This window comes from Coregonus lavaretus (assembly GCF_964263955.1).
Source record: "Coregonus lavaretus genome assembly, chromosome: 39".
Lineage (NCBI taxonomy): Eukaryota > Metazoa > Chordata > Actinopteri > Salmoniformes > Salmonidae > Coregonus > Coregonus lavaretus.
In genome coordinates, this window is record NC_140026.1 from 16,093,199 (window position 1) to 16,112,157 (window position 18,959).

The 18,959-nt window shown below is 38.7% G+C and overlaps 1 protein-coding gene across 1 annotated transcript in view; it reads right to left on the reverse strand.

The window, feature by feature from the left end:
- Window positions 1–18,959, reverse strand: part of LOC311112981 (phospholipid-transporting ATPase ABCA1-like) — a 207,230-nt gene that overhangs the window by 47,693 nt on the left and 140,578 nt on the right. The window contains exons 35-38 of the mRNA XM_084156107.1: window positions 17,693–17,862; window positions 10,777–10,954; window positions 2,851–2,966; window positions 2,192–2,336 (exon numbers count right to left, since the gene is read on the reverse strand). Coding sequence (XP_084012233.1) covers window positions 2,192–2,336; window positions 2,851–2,966; window positions 10,777–10,954; window positions 17,693–17,862 — 609 coding nt within the window. The remainder of the gene's footprint in view (window positions 1–2,191; window positions 2,337–2,850; window positions 2,967–10,776; window positions 10,955–17,692; window positions 17,863–18,959) is intronic.

Consider the following 18,959-nt stretch of genomic DNA (forward strand, 5'->3'; position numbering starts at 1 on the left):
AATATTGCAATCCTTTAGCCATTCCTGGACCTGTGTCCAAAAACAAGCTACAAATGGACAGTACCAAAACAAATGATCTATTGATTCTGTCTCTTCGCAGCAAAATCTGCAGAGCTGGGAAGATTGTATCCCCCATATAAATAACATTCTGTTGGTAGCAAGAATTTGATGATATGTGCACACATGGATAAGCACAAATGCTCTCTCGTTCTCTCTGTTGTATGTTCTCTCGCTCTCTCTCTCTCTCTCTGTTGTATGTTCTCTCTCTCTCAATCTCTCTCTCTGTTGTATGGTTCTCTCCCTCTCTCTCCCTCTCTCTATCTCTCTCTCTCTCTCTCTCTCTCTCTCTCTCTCTCTCTCTGTCGTATGCTCTCTCTCTCTCTCTCTCGCTATCTCTGTTGTATGCTCTCCCTCTCTCTCATATGCTCTCTCTCTGTTGTATGCTCTCTCTGTGTTGTATGCTCTCTCTCTCTCTCTCGCTCTGTTTTACTCTCTCTCTCTCTCTCTCTCTCTCTCTCTCTCGCTCTCTCTCTCTCTCTCTCTCTCGGGATGTGCACTGTTATTTGAATATTAAAATCGTTGTTGTTAATGTTGGCCAATCAAAGCGGCAAAGATGCTCAATGTGTAGCAAGTGTAGTGAGTATTCACTAATTTAATTAAATATCTCGATTTGTAGCGAACTTTAAAATAATTCACAGTGGGGATCGAACTTGATCACAATAAACACATTTTAGAGCCCAAAACGGGCATCTAAAAAAATGTTTGGGCCGTTCTAGCGACTATAATTTACATATGCTTTCTAGGGCAGACCAGGGCATTTGGCACCGCTAGGTTTCTACGCATTAGCTGCCCAGCAGAGCTTGTGACTTCACGCTCCAGCTTATAAAGACCGGTTAAACTAAGAAAATGGTGTCCTTAGTATAAATATACTGAACAAAAATATAAACGCAACATGCAACAATTTCAGAGATTTTACTGAGTTACAGTTCATATAAGGGAATCAGTGAATTGAAATAAATTCATTAGGCCCTAATCTATGGATTTCACATGACTGGGCTGGGATGCAGCCATCGGTGGGCGTTGGAGGGCATAGGCCCACCCACTGGGGAGCCAGGCCCAGCCAATCAGAATGAGTTTTTCCCCACAAAAGGGCTTTAATACAGACAGAAATATCCCCCCCCCACCCCACCCCACCATTCCTGCAGTCAGCATGACAATTGCACACTCCCTCAAAACTTGAGACATCGGTGGCATTTTGTTGTGTGACAAAACTGCTCATTATAAAGTGGCATTTTATTGTCCCCAGCACAAGGTGCACCTGTGTAATGATCATGCTGTTTAATCAGCTTCTTGATATGCCACACATGTCAGGGTGATGGATTATCTTGGCAAAGGATAAATGGTCACTAAGAGGGATGTCAACTAACTTGTGCACAACATTTGAGAAAAATAAGCTTTTTGTGCGTATGGAAAATATTCGGGGATTTTTTATTTCAGATCATGAAAAATGGGACCAACACTTTACATGTTGCATTTATATTTTTGTTCAGTGTATGAGTATTTTTCATGAAATTATCTCATTGTTATCTCGGTAAGTATTGAAACAGCCATGCTTTTGATAACTGACAATTCAGTCTAAACAAAAACAACCATGAGACTAAAAAATAGCATCTCTCACTCTACCACTCTCATTGTTCCCATCTATCTTCTCTCCAGTTGAATTTTTCTCTTAGTCGCTTTCTTCATTTCTCCTTTCTCCTTCTTTGTCTTTTGATTCTCCAGGGAGAATGGGAAGCTTTTGGTATAAATGAAAAATGGATGAAGCACATTCTCCAAAGACACAATCCTCACCTCACAATTAAACATTAAAGAGAATTTAAAATATCGAGTGAGTTAAAAGCAAAAAAGGAATTCCAGGAGGAAAATCTCCCTCGAACAAGTTGAAAGCCTACACAAGAATACACAGCAGTATATTGAGGAAAGGGATCAATTAGCTAGACAAAAATGTAATAATCCTGATATAATAGTTGAGTGAGCAATCATTTCTTTGATGAAACGTGTGTATTTGTACGGTGTCCACATTAGGACAGCCAAAAGGACACAGACACCTACCCCTTGTTACTCCGAAGCTATCCTAATATGGACACCGTACACATGAAGATTTAGGAAAGAGGCAACACGCATCACCTACATCATCAGCGAACAGCTCCATGACGAAGGTGGCCACGCTCCCATTGATGCCGATGAAGAGGTTGATGCAGGTCAGCACCACGTAGGCCGTGCTGGGGACGCTGAAGATAAACGAGGCTGGGTACATCATGGGTGTGATAGACCACCTGAAAACACAGACGGTTAAGTGAATAGCATCATCTTTCATACTTTACTATTTAAACAGCACAGTACTAAATGAGACAGGGGGAGATACATGAAGAGGGGTATACAGACGTGAAGGACACAGTCTGCACCTTAACCTCATAGTCATTGTATCATTTCAAATCCAAAGTGCTGGAGTACAGAGCCAAAACAACAACAAATGTGTCACTGTCCCAATACTTTTGGAGCTCACTGGACTGTATTGACTGTGGCATACTATATGGAAAACGGGTCAATTTGAAGTTGAACAACACTCAAATATTATTTGTAGAGTGCATGAGATGTTCGCTGACTGTGCACTATGTGGGCATAACAAGGATCTAATAAGTCAATTTCAACTTTTCGTACCGCAATACAAACATTTCAAACTTCTTGCTCCATATGAACATTACATCCATAGTACAACTCCATAGAACACTTATTTGAACTGGGTAAGTCAGCACATAAACATATGGATATAATTTTGGTGCTACTTACCCATACATTACCAGTAGCAGAATCAAAGCTGGTAGGTTAGGAAGGGACACGTAGGCTTTTTGTTGGAAGCACAGGAAGATGACGATGACTATTAGACACGGGACTATGTAGTTACACTGTAATAAAGCACACACAACCCGTTATTAGACCATGTAGTTACACTGTAATAAAGCATGTATAACCCCTTATTAGACCATGTAGTTACACTGCAATAAAACATGTATAACCCCATATTAGACCATGTAGTTACACTGCAATAAAACATGTATAACCCCATATTAGACCATGTAGTTACACTGTAATAAAACATGTATAACCCCTTATTAGACCATGTAGTTGCACTGTAATAAAACATGTATAACCCCCTTTTAGACTATGAAGTTACACTGTAATAAAGCACACACAACCCCATATTAGACCATGTAGTTACACTGTAATAAAACATGTATAACTCCTTAGACTATGTAGATACACTGTAATAAAGCATGTATAACCCCCTTTTAGACTATGTAGTTACACTGTAATAAAGCACACAACACCTTATTAGACTATGTAGTTAAACTGTAATAAAGCACATAACCCCTTATTAGACCATGTAGTTACACTGTAATAAACCATGTATAACCCCTTATTAGACCATGTAGTTACACTGTAATAAACCATGTATAACCCCTTATTAGACCTTGTAGATACAATGCAATAAAACATGTATAACCCCTTATTAGACTATATAGTTAGACTGTAATAAAGCACACATAACCCCTTATTAGACTATGTAGTTACACTGTATTAAACATGGATAACCCCTTATTAGACTACGTAATTACACTGTAATAAAACATTTATAACTACTTTTTAGACTATGTAGTTACACTCTAATAAAGCATGCATAACCCATTATTAGACTATGTAGTTACACTGTAATAAAGCACACAACACCTTATTAGACTATGTAGTTAAACTGTAATAAAGCACATAACCCCTTATTAGACCATGTAGTTACACTGTAATAAACCATGTATAACCCCTTATTAGACCATGTAGTTACACTGTAATAAACCATGTATAACCCCTTATTAGACCTTGTAGTTACACTGTAATAAAGCATGTATAACACCTTATTAGACCATGTAGTTACACTGTAATAAAACATGTATAATCCCTTATTAGACCATGTAGTTACACTGTAATAAACCATGTATAACCCCTTATTAGACCTTGTAGTTACACTGTAATAAAGCATGTATAACACCTTATTAGACCATGTAGTTACACTGTAATAAAACATGTATAACACCTTATTACACCATGTAGTTACACTGTAATAAAACATGTATAACCCCTTATTAGACTACGTAATTACACTGTAATAAAACATTTATAACTACTTTTTAGACTATGTAGTTACACTCTAATAAAGCATGCATAACCCATTATTAGACTATGTAGTTACACTGTAATAAAGCATGTATAACCCGTTATTAGACTATATAGTTATACAGTAATAAAGCACACATAACCCCTTATTAGAATATGTAGTTACACTGTATTAAACATGTATAACCCCTTATTAGACTATGTAATTACACTGTAATAATGCTTGTATAACACCTTAGACTATGTAGTTACACTTTAATAAAGCACACATAACCCCTTAGACTGTGTAGTTACACTGTATTAAACATGTATAACCCCTTATTAGACCATGTAGTTACACTGTAATAAAACATGTATAACCCCTTATTAGACCAGGTAGTTACGCTGTAATAAAACATGTATAACCCCATATTAGACCATGTAGTTACACTGTAATAAAACATGTATGACCCCTTATTAGACCATGTAGTTACACTGTAATAAAACATGTATAACCCCTTATTAGACTATGTAGTTACACTGTAATAAAGCATGTATAACCCCTTATTAGACCATGTAGTTACACCGTATTAAATATGTATAACCCCTTATTAGACTATGTAGGTACACTGTAATAAAGAATGTATAACACCTTATTAGACTATGTAGTTACACTGTAATAAAGCACACATAATCCCTTAGACTATGTAGTTACACTGTATTAAACATGTATAACCCCTTATTAGACTATGTAGTTACACTGTAATAAAGCATGTATAACACCTTATTAGACTATGTAGTTACACTGTAATAAAGCATGTATAACCCCTTATTAGACCATGTAGTTACAGTGCAATAAACATGTATAACCCCTTATTAGACTATGTAGTTAAACTGTAATAACAATGTATAACCCCTTATTAGACTATGTAGGTACACTGTAATAAATAATGTATAACAACTTATTAGACTATGTAGTTACACTGTAATAAACATGTATAACCCCTTTTATTTTATTAGACCATGTAGTTACACTGCAATAAAGCATGTATAACACCTTATTAGACTATGTAGTTACACTGTAATAAAGCATGTATAACCCCTTATTAGACCATGTAGTTACACTGCAATAAACATGTATAAACCCTTATTAGACCATGTAGTTACGCTGTAAAAAAAAAACATGTATAATCCCTTATTAGACTACTTAGTTACACTGTAATAAAACATGTATAACCCCTTATTAGACTATGTAGTTACACTGTAATGATGCATGTATAACTCCTTATTAGACTATATAGTTACACTGTAATAAAGCACACATAACCCCTTATTAGACCATGTAGTTACACTGCAATAAAACATGTCTAACCACTTATTATACTACGTAATTAAACTGTAATAAAACATGTATAACCCTCATTAGACCATGTAGTTACACTGTAATAAAACTTGTATAACCCCTTATTAGACCATGTAGTTACGCTGTAATAAAACATGTATAACCCCTTATTAGACCATATAGTTACACTGTAAAAATAACATAACCCCTTATTAGACTATGTAGTTACTCTATAATAAAACATGTATAACTCCTTATTACACTATGTAGTTACACTGTAATAAAGCATGTATAACCCCATATTAGACCATGTAGTTACACTGCAATAAAACATGTATAACCACTTATTATACTACGTAATTAAACTGTAATAAAACATGTATAACCCATTATTAGACCATGTAGTTACACTGTAATATAACATGTATAACCCAAAGCCTATTCCCCCTCAGGAGACTAAAAAGATTTGGCATGGGTCCTCAGATCCTCAAAAAATTCTACAGCTGCACCATCGAGAGCATCCTGACTGGTTGCATCACCGCCTGGTATGGCAACTGCTTGGCCTCTGACCGCAAGGCACTACAGAGGGTAGTGCGTACGGCCCAGTACATCACAGGGGCAAAGCTCCCTGCCATCCAGGACCTCTATACCAGGCGGTGTCAGAGGAAGGCCCTCAAAATTGTCAAAGAATCCAGTCACCCTAGTCATAGACTGTTCTCTCTGCTACCGCACGGCAAGCGGTACCGGAGTGCCAAGTCTAGGTCCAAAAGACTTCTCAACAGCTTCTACCCCCAAGCCATAAGACTCCTGAACAGCTAATCATGGCTACCCGGACTATTTGCACTGCCCCCCCACCCCATACTTTTTACGCTGCTGCTACTCTGTTAAGTATTTATGCATAGTCACTTTAACTCTACCCACATGTACATATTACCTCAACTACCTCAACTAGCCGGTGCCCCCGCACATTGACTATGCAACGGTACCCCCCTGTATATATAGCCTCCCTACTGTCACTTTATTCTATTGTATATATAGCCTCCCTACTGTCACTTTATTTTTACTTCTGCTCTTTTTTTCTCAACACTTTTTTGTTGTTGTTTTATTCTTACTTTTTTGTTTAAAATAAATGCACTGTTGGTTAAGGGCTGTAAGTAAGCATTTCACTGTAATGTCTGCACCTGTTGTATTCGGCGCATGTGACCAATAAAATTTGATTTGATTTGATTTGATTTTATTAGACCATGTAGTTACACTGTAATATAACATGTATAACCCATTATTAGACCATGTAGTTACACTGTAATAAAACATGTATAACCCCTTAGACTTTGTAGTTACGCTGTAATAAAACATGTATAACCCCTTATTAGACTATGTAGTTACATTGTAATAAAGCACACATAACCCCTTATTAGACTATGTAGTTACACTGTATTAAACATGTATAACTCCTTATTAGACTATGTAGTTACACTGTAATAAAACATGTATGACCCCTTATTAGACCATGTAGTTACACTGTAATAAAGCACACATAACCCCTTATTAGAATATGTAGTTACACTGTATTAAACATGTATAACCCCTTATTAGACCATGTAGTTACGCTGTAATAACACATGTATAACCTCTTATTAGACCATGTATTTACACTCTAATAAAACATGTATAACCCCTTATTAGACTATGTAGTTACACTGTATTAAACATGTATAACCCCTTATTAGACTATGTAGTTACACTGTAATAAAGCATGTATAACACCTTTTTAGACCTTGTAGTTACACTGTAATAAAGCATGTATAACCCCTTATTAGACTATGTAGTTACTCTGTAATAAAGCATGTATTACCCCTTATTAGACTACGTAATTACACTGTAATAAAATATGAATAACCCCTTATTAGAATATGTAGTTACTCTGTAATAAAGCATGCATAACCCCTTATTAGATTCTATAGTTACACTGTAATAAAGCAAACATAACCCCTTATTAGACTATGTATTTACACTGTAATAAAACATGTTTAACCCCTTATTAGACTATGTAGTTACATTGTAATAAAGCACACATAACCCCTTATTAGACGATGTAGTTAAACTGTATTAAACATTTATAACTACTTTTTAGACTATGTAGTTACACTCTAATAAATCATGCATAACCATTATTAGACTATGTAGTTACACTGTAATAAAGCACACATAACCCCTTATTAGAATATGTAGTTACACTGTATTAAACATGTATAACCCCTTATTAGACTATGTAATTACACTGTAATAAAGCATGTATAACACCTTATTAGACTATGTAGTTACACTTTAATAAAGCACACATAACCCCTTAGACTATGTAGTTACACTTTATTAAACATGTATAACCCCTTATTAGACTATGTAGTTAAACTGTAATAAAGCATGTATAACACCTTTTTAGACTATGTAGTTACACTGTAATAAAGCATGTATAACTCCCTTTTAGACTATTTAGTTACACTGTAATAAAGCACACACAACCCCTTATTAGACTATGTAGTTACACTGTAATAAAGCATGTATAACCCCTTAGACTATATAGTTACACTGTAATAAAGCATGTATAACACCTTATTAGACTATGTAGTTACACTGTAATAAAGCACACATAACCCCTTATTAGACTATGTAGTTACACTGTAATAAAGCATGTATAACCCCTTATTAGACTATGTAGTTACACTGTAATAAAACATGTATAACTCCTTTTTAGACTATGAAGTTACACTGTAATAAAGCATGTATAACCCGTTATTAGACTATGTAGTTACACTGTAATAAAGCATGTATAACCCCTTATTAGACTATGTAGTTACACTGTAATAAAACATGTATAACCCCTTATTAGACCATGTAGTTACACTGTAATAAAGCATGTATAACCCCTTATTAGACTATGTAGTTACACTGTAATAAAACATGTATAACCCCTTATTAGACCATGTAGTTACACTGTAATAAAACATGTATAACCCCTTATTAGACTATGTAGTTACACTCTCTGAAAGAAAGAAAAGATGTTGAACTCCAGTAAATGGGAATTCTATAGATTAGGTTTTAATTAGCTTTCCCAGCTACCCTCTTTCATTTGCTCATTTGCAAGAGAGCAATCTATTCCCCTTCATATGAGGAGACGGGACTGAGGCTGGCCTGACTGAACAAATCTAATGAAAACCATCTCACAATGTACCAAAATGTAGTATACAAAAATATTTATATTCTAAAAAACTAGTTTTACTATCATGATATTGCCTAACGAATCGCTAAATACAGCAATAGGAATGAGGAATCGATGTGGGAAAAAAAATACATATATATAAAAAAGAACATATGATTTTCAAACTTCTCCTCCACATTTCTCCCTCTGTGCCTAATTTATTTTAAGGAATGGTATGGAATGCGGTCCAAAAGCTCTGTCAGATGGTGAACTCCCTGAATGCTTCCCAGTGCTATGTGTGACTATAGTTCTCCGTAATGCCATCCGTAATTATTGGGACAGTGAAGCATTTTTTCTTCTTTTGGCTGTATACTTCAAAGGTTTTGAATGTGGATGCTACCATGATTACAGATAATCCTGAATGAATCGTGAATAATGATAAGTGATAAAGCTACAGACACACATATATCATACCCCCAAGACATGCTAACCTCTCACCTTTACAATAACAGGGGAGGTTAGCATTTTTTGGGGGGTATAATATTTGTAATCATGGCAGCATCTACATTCAAAACCTTTGAAGTATACAGCCAAAAGAAGAAAGAATGCTTCACTGTCCCAATAACGGAGGGCACTGTAATTTAAATGAGAACCATAGTCACACATACCATTGGGAAGCATTCAGGGAGAGCGAAAATGCTTAAGCTCACCATCTAACAGAGCTTTTTGACCGCATTCCATAAAAAAATAATAATGCTGTTGTAAAATATTACAATTGTTGGGGAACTATATGCAAATTGTAACTGCTCCTGGCTAAAACCTTTCGACTGTCTGCATAATAACATTTGTCTTTCACTTTGTAATCATTCCTCCAGCATAACGGCCAATAGTGCTGAGTTACCTGATAGACGGTTTACCGCTATTAAGCCTGAGGGAAAGTGCCCATGTTGTACCACTTTGCATCACTGTTTGCCACTGCTAAGCTTGTTGAGCATAACAAATGGGAACAGCTGGTATCAATAATTTAACACTAGCCAATAACAGTTACTCAGACATGGGCTTCCAAGCAGCCATTGCAATCACAGGTACATTTGCCATTAATGCCGCTGATGAGTATTCGTTCAATACAGCCTTTGGATGATCTACTCCGATGTATCCTTATCCAAATCTACTTAGTGTTGAATAATGTGCTGAGACAGACTGTCATAATATGGACACTGTAACAGCAATCTAAGACACATCATGTGGCACTGATGGAAAGGCTAGTGGGTTATTCGACACGTCTCACTTGTGACCATATTCCTATCCCTCTGAATTTAATTTAAATCATCACTCGACCAATTACAACATCCAGAGTTAATTTGGTTGGGGTTTCGATACTCATGGTGGACGGTAGAATGCCATTGCGTACCCCCTGGTTTGGACACCAATTAGGGGTGAGATGGCGGAGAAACTGGAGGTTTGCTGGCATCAGAATCTCAGGTGCCAACTACTGCCATTGTTGCCTTGCTACCCAAACTGTTCCGGCAAAACTCTACGCCACGCCCACGGACGTTTGTTTCTTCTCTGCAGTGAGTGAGGATCTGACGATTTCTAGAATGCAAACACATTCTAACCGTACTGATTGGTCTCAGAAACTGATGGGTTGGGCCAGAGCCAGAACACACGTGGGTAAAGCAGCGTTTTGAAAATGCGTCATTGGCTTTGATACTCTGATTGGTTAGAAATGATCCAATCGCTGATTACTTTGTACAACACCCCTCATTTTGATGTCGCCACAAACGACTTCAATGATGGCAGTCTCAGACTGAAGTATGTAGTGAACATAGAGCAGAGTCAGGCAACTACCGTTTTGCCCTTGAGCAAGATACTTAACACCTAATGTGTTCCAGGGGCCCTTCTCCGTGGCTGTGTGTGGTGTCCGGAGGGTTGGGAATTACATAAGACAGCAAAAAGACACATTTTCGATTCCTATTGGACAATAAAGTTGAATTCTGTACTATTAAATTCTGTAATGAAGATAGCTTACAATATCCCAGGCGAAGTTGGCGACCCAGTAGACGGTCGGGTTGACGCCACTGACAAACTGCAAGTGCTTGGCCTTGCTGACACGCTCCTGGATGAGGAAGAGGACGAAGCTTGCTGGGATGAAGGACATGGCAAAGATGACACAGATGGACACCACCACATCGGTGGAGGTGGCGGCCCTGAAGAAGGAGAGAAAACAGGAAGTTGAGTACAGGTTTGATCCTGTGTGATCTCCTAGCATGATCAATAGGTCTGGTTGATATTTGAATAACTGGTAAAGGGTCAATTGTTTTAAAGGGGAAGTTAAGTATTTTACAACTCAATGTTAGATGATAAACCCTAATCTATGATTTGGTATTCTTTAAGCAGCCACTACAAACGTCGGCTAATTGTAGCAACTGCTAGCTAAAAATACATTGAAGTGATGGGGGCAAAACAATTGCCAAATCACCTATATGTAAATTCAAACCAAATAATTTAGTTTATTTCAGTTGATTTAGCCTTTTTTCCTTTCTTTTTTTTTACAGGTCCGGCATGACCCCATCACTGCCATGAATTTTTAGCTAGCAGTAGCTAAAGTAAGGTGAAGGGACTATTTAAAGACAACCAAACCATGGATTACAGTTTCTCCCGGCCCACAGACAACTTTCAGTGTGCAGAACCATCTAGCATGAAGTTGTAAAATATTGAACTCCACCATTAAGAGTGATTGATTTTGTTAGTGTCGATCCATCAATCATGAACTGTATTCATTACCCTTTTACATCTTCTGTCATGTGCTCTACAGTAACTTGGCCTAAACCGAACAGATCAGTCCTAAAGGACCATACAATATTTAGTCTGGTGTGTGAACAGCTTGTTTTTATCATTCTATAAGTGTTTTGCTTTCATGCGTTTCCCAAATTGTGTTTCCCTTGTTTTGCTTCTTTCCCATAATGAATTAATGACTCACTAAGAAACAGTAGGAGTAGCCAACATCAGAGGAAAACCGAGGACACATTTGAAGCCCATATCCTTCCTTTACTAACAAACAAGAACCAGAGGCCACCCAGACCTTTCACCTGACAATTAGTCCTAACACGCGAGGACTCTAGGGAGCAGATAGGGTCACGGTGGTAAAGAGGGAACTATGTTATGAACTTGACATTGGATGCATTCCAAATGGCACCCTATTCCTTATATAGTGCACTACTTTTGACCGGACCCATAGGGCCCTTGTCAAAAGTAGTGCACTATACAGAGAATAGGGTGCCATTTGGAACACAGTCATTGTCCAGGGACCTGAGGCCAATGTCTGCCTAGCCCTGAGGGGCTGTAGATGGAGGATAGGTGAAGAGGCCTTTCTGTGGAAATAAGCCTCATAACCTTTCCAGGTGTTGAGTTTCATTCTGAGTGAATCTCACACTTTCTGCCCAAATCGTGTCATTAATCTTGCCTTTGACCTGGAACGAACCCAATGCTACTGAAATGTTTTACCTATACTTTAGTTGCTCTGGATAAGAGTGTCTACTTAACCCAAAAAGTGGGAACATATTTATAACTCTAAAAGTGCCAATATATTTATAACCCTAAAGGCACCAACAGAAGTATTTTTTTTACCACAAATTGGTAATGATTGCAAAGAGATACTGTATATTAAGCAGTAACACTTTCTCTTTTATTAACCTTTTGTAACACAAGTAAATCGTTTTAAGTCCCCTAAATAATCATATTTAAAAAATCCACACATTTACAGTCAAATTTGGGGTAAAAAAATATCAGTTTTTTTATGTTTTTCATGTTTTGAACAGTTATTTTGATCAATTTCATCCAAAGCAACTTGTCATTCATATTTTTCTGCTATTCATTCAAGGTGCTGTGTTTCTGTGATACTCAGAGGCTGATAAATGGGTGATTAAGCTAATCTGACACACCGGTACAACCTAGGATGACTGCTGATATGCGTGATATGGACGGGGGTGCCATCAGACAATTAGTTCTACATTTGGAACGCTATGGGCTATCAACTCAGTTCCAATAGCGAAGGTGCATAAAGATGGAGGAATTCAGATATGGCGTCCTTATTTTTAGCACTACCTACAGAGTTCTTAAACTACAGCGCGCGACATGGTTCAATATGTCAATAAATCAAATTGCTGCCGGAGCTAGAATTGGGATCAAGTTTACTGTGCTACTGCTAATACAAAAAAAAGTAATGGAAACTCTGAGAGCACTGTCTGATATGGCAAACTTTGCAAATAAAGCATTTGTGGTAAGTACATACGGGCCGCCATCTTTATGCATGTCCGCTATTGCATCTGAAATATGAGACTCTCAACTTGGTATAGAGACATTGACTGAAAGCTAAAAATGTATTTACATTTTGTCTTTATTTTTCAGTTATAGTGGCTGCCATGGCCCCCAGGGGCCAAATTTGGGGTGGCACCATATCTATATATTTTCAGGGTACTTACATCTACCTCTGTGACAAATGTGGTGCACAAACTACCATCGTCGGATTACTTTTGATTTTTTGAAAGTGTTTTACTAAATTATTTCGATCAATGGTGAGCTCACCCGTGATGTGATGAATTGTAAATAGTAATTGCTATTAGCTAATTAATATTGTGGTTTCTGTCAGACGAAAGTTAGCTAAATATGACAGCTTGTGTTATGTCAATCTTTCCTCAGTTAGCGCTAGGACTAATGTAGCCTACATTTTCCGGTTTGGAGGACTGTGTTATGCTGTCGCTATATCTGTGAATGTCTGAACATTGAATCCAAAATAAACTGGTCATATTCAGGACATAACTTTGTAAGGACTGTGTTTGTGCAAAATGTTTCTGTGAAAAAACAGTGACTGTTGCGTCAATCGAAACTGGACATTCTAAATAAGCGTTCTAATCACACCGGTTTGTGCGTAAGTTGCAGGGACCACTATAGAATGATCACACCCATTTGTTGGTGTCAAAGGGTTAACACAGAAATCATGTAAAAAAAAAATGTGTAAGTAGTTGCTTGACAAAGTCCTTACATTTCAGAAGGATAAAAAACAAAGGTTTAGAAATTATGACGTTTTTGACACCTTGGGGTCAAAATGTACCCCAGTTGGTGCTTTTAGGGTTAATGACTAAAATGAAACCAAATGTCTAAGTATAAGCAGACAAGTCCCGTATGGTTTTATTTATAGGTAAAATAAGGCCAGTTGGATCAATTCTATCTATGTTCTATAATGTACTGTAAGTTTATGTATTAGCTTGTTCCCAATAGATGACTCAATTTGACTGAATTCTCTTTTCGTGCAATCAGGCAATCAGGCAAAACTACAGAAAACATTTCCGAGAGCCAATGACGATTCTTCTTGGAAACTCTTGATCCTCCATGCTGTTTGAATATAATTCACCCCGCTAAAGGCATGTTGTGCTGTCTTGCCTTCCATACTTTCACATTCTGTCAATTCAGAGCTCCTGCTGGTCTCTTTTGATGAATAGATCACCCTCTTTCTGCTCTCTGCTGTCACATCTAACAGAGTTTTGGGTAGGAGGAGGTTTTGGAAGTTCACAAACAAGAAATGGAAACTGCACCAGAGAGGTGCTGGACGTTTGGGGTCAAAGGTCATTCAACAGCACTTCAATTATTCATCTTAGCTGGTATGGAGACTCCAAAATAAAAACTTCCTCCAACTGGATTTCTTCTTTGCTATTTTATCCACATTGAAGAAGAAACACTAGAGGAGTTGGCGATTATAGATGTTAAGGTCTTAGTTATCCCCCTGTGTAGTTTATTAGCTAATTGCAGATCGCAGGCAGTGGGCTCAAAGAGTTCATCTCTTTCCCAACTTACTTGTGAGGGGCAAGGCGCTTAGCGACTGTTTCTCTCTCCTCAGAAGCTGCTGACCTCTCCTTCATTAGAATACATCTTCATTTCAAACGTTTTGCTATCAAAACGTCCTTGCTGCGTCCGCTTATTCAGCTGTGAACCAGACTACAGTATATTCTACCACCTTCTCACGCACACATACAGATACAGACAGACAGGCAGGCACACACACAAACACATACTTCCCTCCTCCCTCGCCACACCAATCTCTCGCCAGACTACATGCCGGGTAATTAACATATTAAATTAGTCCCCACGTGCCGCCCCGCCACGGCCTGGACGTAATTAGGATGCGTAAACATGAAATAATTTACACAGTGGGTGCCACCCCACTTTCAACAGTTTTCAACAGGTTTCTCGACCCCGTTCGCCGGGGCAGAGAATTATTTGAGGCAAGTGATTGGCTAATGAGGTAACCCTGAACAAGGGCTAGCGGCTAATCACTATAAGGGAACACGCACCCTGCTAATAAAGTAATAAACAGTATAGTAGGGGAGAGCTTTTAATGTGTTTTATTGTGCCTGGTCGTTCCAGGTGTTTTTGCCCAAGGTCTAGAGTGAGATACGGCTTCAAAAATGGAGGTGTGGAGGGAGGTTAGAAAACCACAATGAAGTGGTCAAATAATCATCTGTCTTTGAATTGATTAGGTAAACAATTTTCCATTCCAGTAAATGTATCCATAATGCAAATCTGTTCATTCTATTGAACACAGAGGGACTAGTTGTCCACATAATTGCTTGTTTCTCAACATCTGTTTGGTGCTAACAATGTAAATACAATTATGCATTTTCTGATTGGAGAAATGTAAACGCATGGCAAAGGATGTTTCTTTCCAACTACCCGGAAAACCGAATACCTTCTGTGAAGACGGTACGCAAAGCCCTAAATGTCAAGCGCTGTTTAATTAAAGGACATTGGAGATTCAGTGACTGAACAGGTCTCTCTGATTCACTGAAGGCAAGCTCCAGGTCACATAGAACCACCATGATGATTTACTGTCTCTTCTTATACTAGCAGAGCACTGCAGGCAGTCTAGACAAAATTCCTGGACAGAAGCTATCCCGAACACAACCACCCCACCACATATCCCTATCTGATCCATTGAAAACCATACTTTGAGTGGGGAACAACTCTTGAATTAGGGCAATGATGCAGGGACACGAGCACAATCGCATAGGACATGAACACTCACTTGTTTTTTTACTCCTATGCTTCCCTCGCTTTTTTCCTCTGGTAATTCATTTTACAGGGAAGGATTATCCCAAATTAATCTCTAGATCATGGATAATAAATTACAGGCAGGGCCCACATGGAGAGCGAGAGAGAGAGAGAGAGAGAGAGAGAGACAGAAACAGAGACAGAAAGAAAGAGAGAGGGGGCTTGGGCTGAATTTAGGGGTTGGAAGCTGTCGTAATTATCTTCAAGCCAAACCAGCTTCTCTCTCTAATTCACCGCTGTTGCTAACACCCGACCACTACATAAATACCTTACTTGGTAACACAACAAAGGAACAAGGAATTAAATGGTATCTGTGGCATGATTGATCGCGTCCACTGGATCGCATCAGGTTTCAACATCGAAACTGACATTTCAGCAAACAAAGTGTGAAAACTAAGCATCTACAGAGATAGATGTACAGGACAACACAAATATAGCTTTATGTTATGCTATGCTACAGGTAACTGCCAAAATAATGGAAACATGAGTAAATGAAGGATACAAAGTATATTGAAAGCAGGTGCTTCCACACAGGTGTGGTTCCTGAGATAATTTAACAAGTAATATCCCATCATGCTTAGGGTGTATAAAAATGCTGGGCAGGCCATTATTTTGGCCATTATTTTGGCTACCATGGCTATGCCTCCATATGATGACAATGCCCCCATCCACAGGGCACGAGTGGCCACTGAATGGTTTGATGAGCATGAAAACGATGTAAACCATATGCCATGGCCGTCTCAGTCACCAGATCTCAACCCAATTTAACACTTATGGAAGATTCCGGAGCTGCGCCTGAGACAGCGTTTTCCACCACCATCAACAAAACACCAGATGATGGAATTTCTTGTGGAAGAATGGTGTCGCATCCCTCCGATAGAGTTCCAGACATAAAATCTATGCCAAGGTGCATTGAAGCCGTTCTAGCTCGTGGTGGGACAGCACCCTATTAGGACATGGGGATGTTGGTGTTTCCTTTATTTCAGCAGTTACCTGTATGTTATGCTATGATTTGTATGTTATTTATAATTATTTTATTATACTGTGTTATTTTATGCTAGTGCTATTATATGCTACTGTATGTTTTCATATGTTATGTAATAATGTTATGTTATATTACTCTGTATTATGCTACGTTATATTTAAGCTCGATTATGGAGATTAGATAGATGATAGACTCAGACTGCATTAGACAGTGAAGGCTTGTGGTTTTGTACTTCAATAACGCCCTCATTAACACTAGAGATCTCATGGGGGAGCTGCTTCAGGGCTCCAGACTGATCGCTTGGGTTATAAAGCAACAGTGTGTGAAAGCGTGCGGTCCCCATGGGATCACCTCACGTGTGCTGTTCCTCACTCTCTGTTTTTCTCTCTCTCTTCCTGTCTTTCTCTCTCTCTTTCTGTCTTTATCTCTCTCTTTCTCGCCGTCACTCATTTTTCTGCCTCTCTCTCCCATCTCTACTTCTCTTTATTTCTCAGAAGGCCTCATCCTCTCAATCTCCCCATTCATCTATCCGCCAGTCTGATTCTCCCCCTCTCCCCCTCTCCACTTTTCCCTCTCCGTCTCAGACTCCCGCTATTCATTCTGCTGCTCCAGCTCCCCTCACTCCCTCCTCTGCCTAAACCCCTTAGTCTCTCCCTCTCGCCCCCCCTCCCTGTGGCTCCCCTTGGCCTGTCGTACAGGTGATAGAACAGGTATAGGGGGAAGCTACCCCTAGATGCTGATATTGGGTCAGCGTTGCGTTTTCTTCATTTATGGTTATAGGAATGGGCGAGGGTAACTGATCCTAGATCTGTACCTAGGGGAAACTTCACCCCGGAGCTGATACAACCCGACTTACAGTGCCTGGAAGGAAAGCTGCGTCTTGGTGAGGTTGAGGGGGTGGCTGGAGGTGGAGATTCCATACTCCCTGGGGTCATGACCCGTCGGCAGGTTGCCTCTCAGGATGGCATTGTTGGCCACGTTGAGGAACGATACAATACCGTGCCACGCCTGGTTGTAGAACCACACCTGGAGACATGGCAGATGGTTTATCGCTGTTATAGTTCAAAGACAATATAAAGCATATGGGGCCAGTTGCCCAGACAAAGATTAAAGCAAGTCCTAGGCTAAGAAGAATGTTCAATGGAGATTCTCCATTTAAATAGTTTTTTTTGTCCATGACTAGTCTTAATCTTGGTCTGTAAAACCAGCCCATGGAGTGTACCTTACTCCATACCTATGTCGCACTAAAACAAGTGACAACAGTTATCAAGATGTGGCAACACTTAGCATAACATAACTATTATTCCATGGTATCATTATTCCAAGTAAATCTGTTATGGAACTATATTGCATCATCAGATATTCAGTTAATTTAGCAAATTCTGCGTGCAAAAGTGATGATTGACTTATTTTATGGAAATGATACAGGTTGCTCCTGGTAGTTAGTCCAGTTAAATGCCAATGTAAAGCATGGCCCTTGGGTTAGATTATCATCTTGACAATTATATTTTCATTACATAACAGCAACTAGAACAAAAAAAGCAACAATGATCAAACCCCACAAGTGGAACACAAGTCACCCCCCTAAAAAAAATCATAACAAACGAATGAGTACTTTTCTCTGTAAGATGCTCCCAGTGCCTGTATCTCCAGTGGTGGAGAAGAAGAATGTTCTAGAAAGACAGCACCCCCGCTGATAGTGCTGGTCTAATTAAGATTAGATGGTGTTTGTGCCTACTATAATACTGCGCGCACACACACACACACACACACTTTTTCTCTCACGCTCTCCCACATACACTCCCCAAGACATTTGTGTTCGACTACAGCATTAGCGACTTAAATAATTGCGCTGCAAAATGCCATTTTGGTTTATACAATGCTAGCGCTAAAGTTATTTTGACGGCTGTTTTTCATGAAATCCACAATGCACCGGATTCCTTTTCCCTCAACCCCAGGGGGACCTTTTGCTAGACTCCCATTAGGTGAATCAAACATGGTGGACATCAAAAGAGTTAATCAAAATGGGACCATCGCGCTCTCCCAGAAGTTTGGTTGGTGTGTAAAACCCGTGAATTGAAAGTACGCCTTGGAGAACATAAACCCACTATCAGACGTCAATA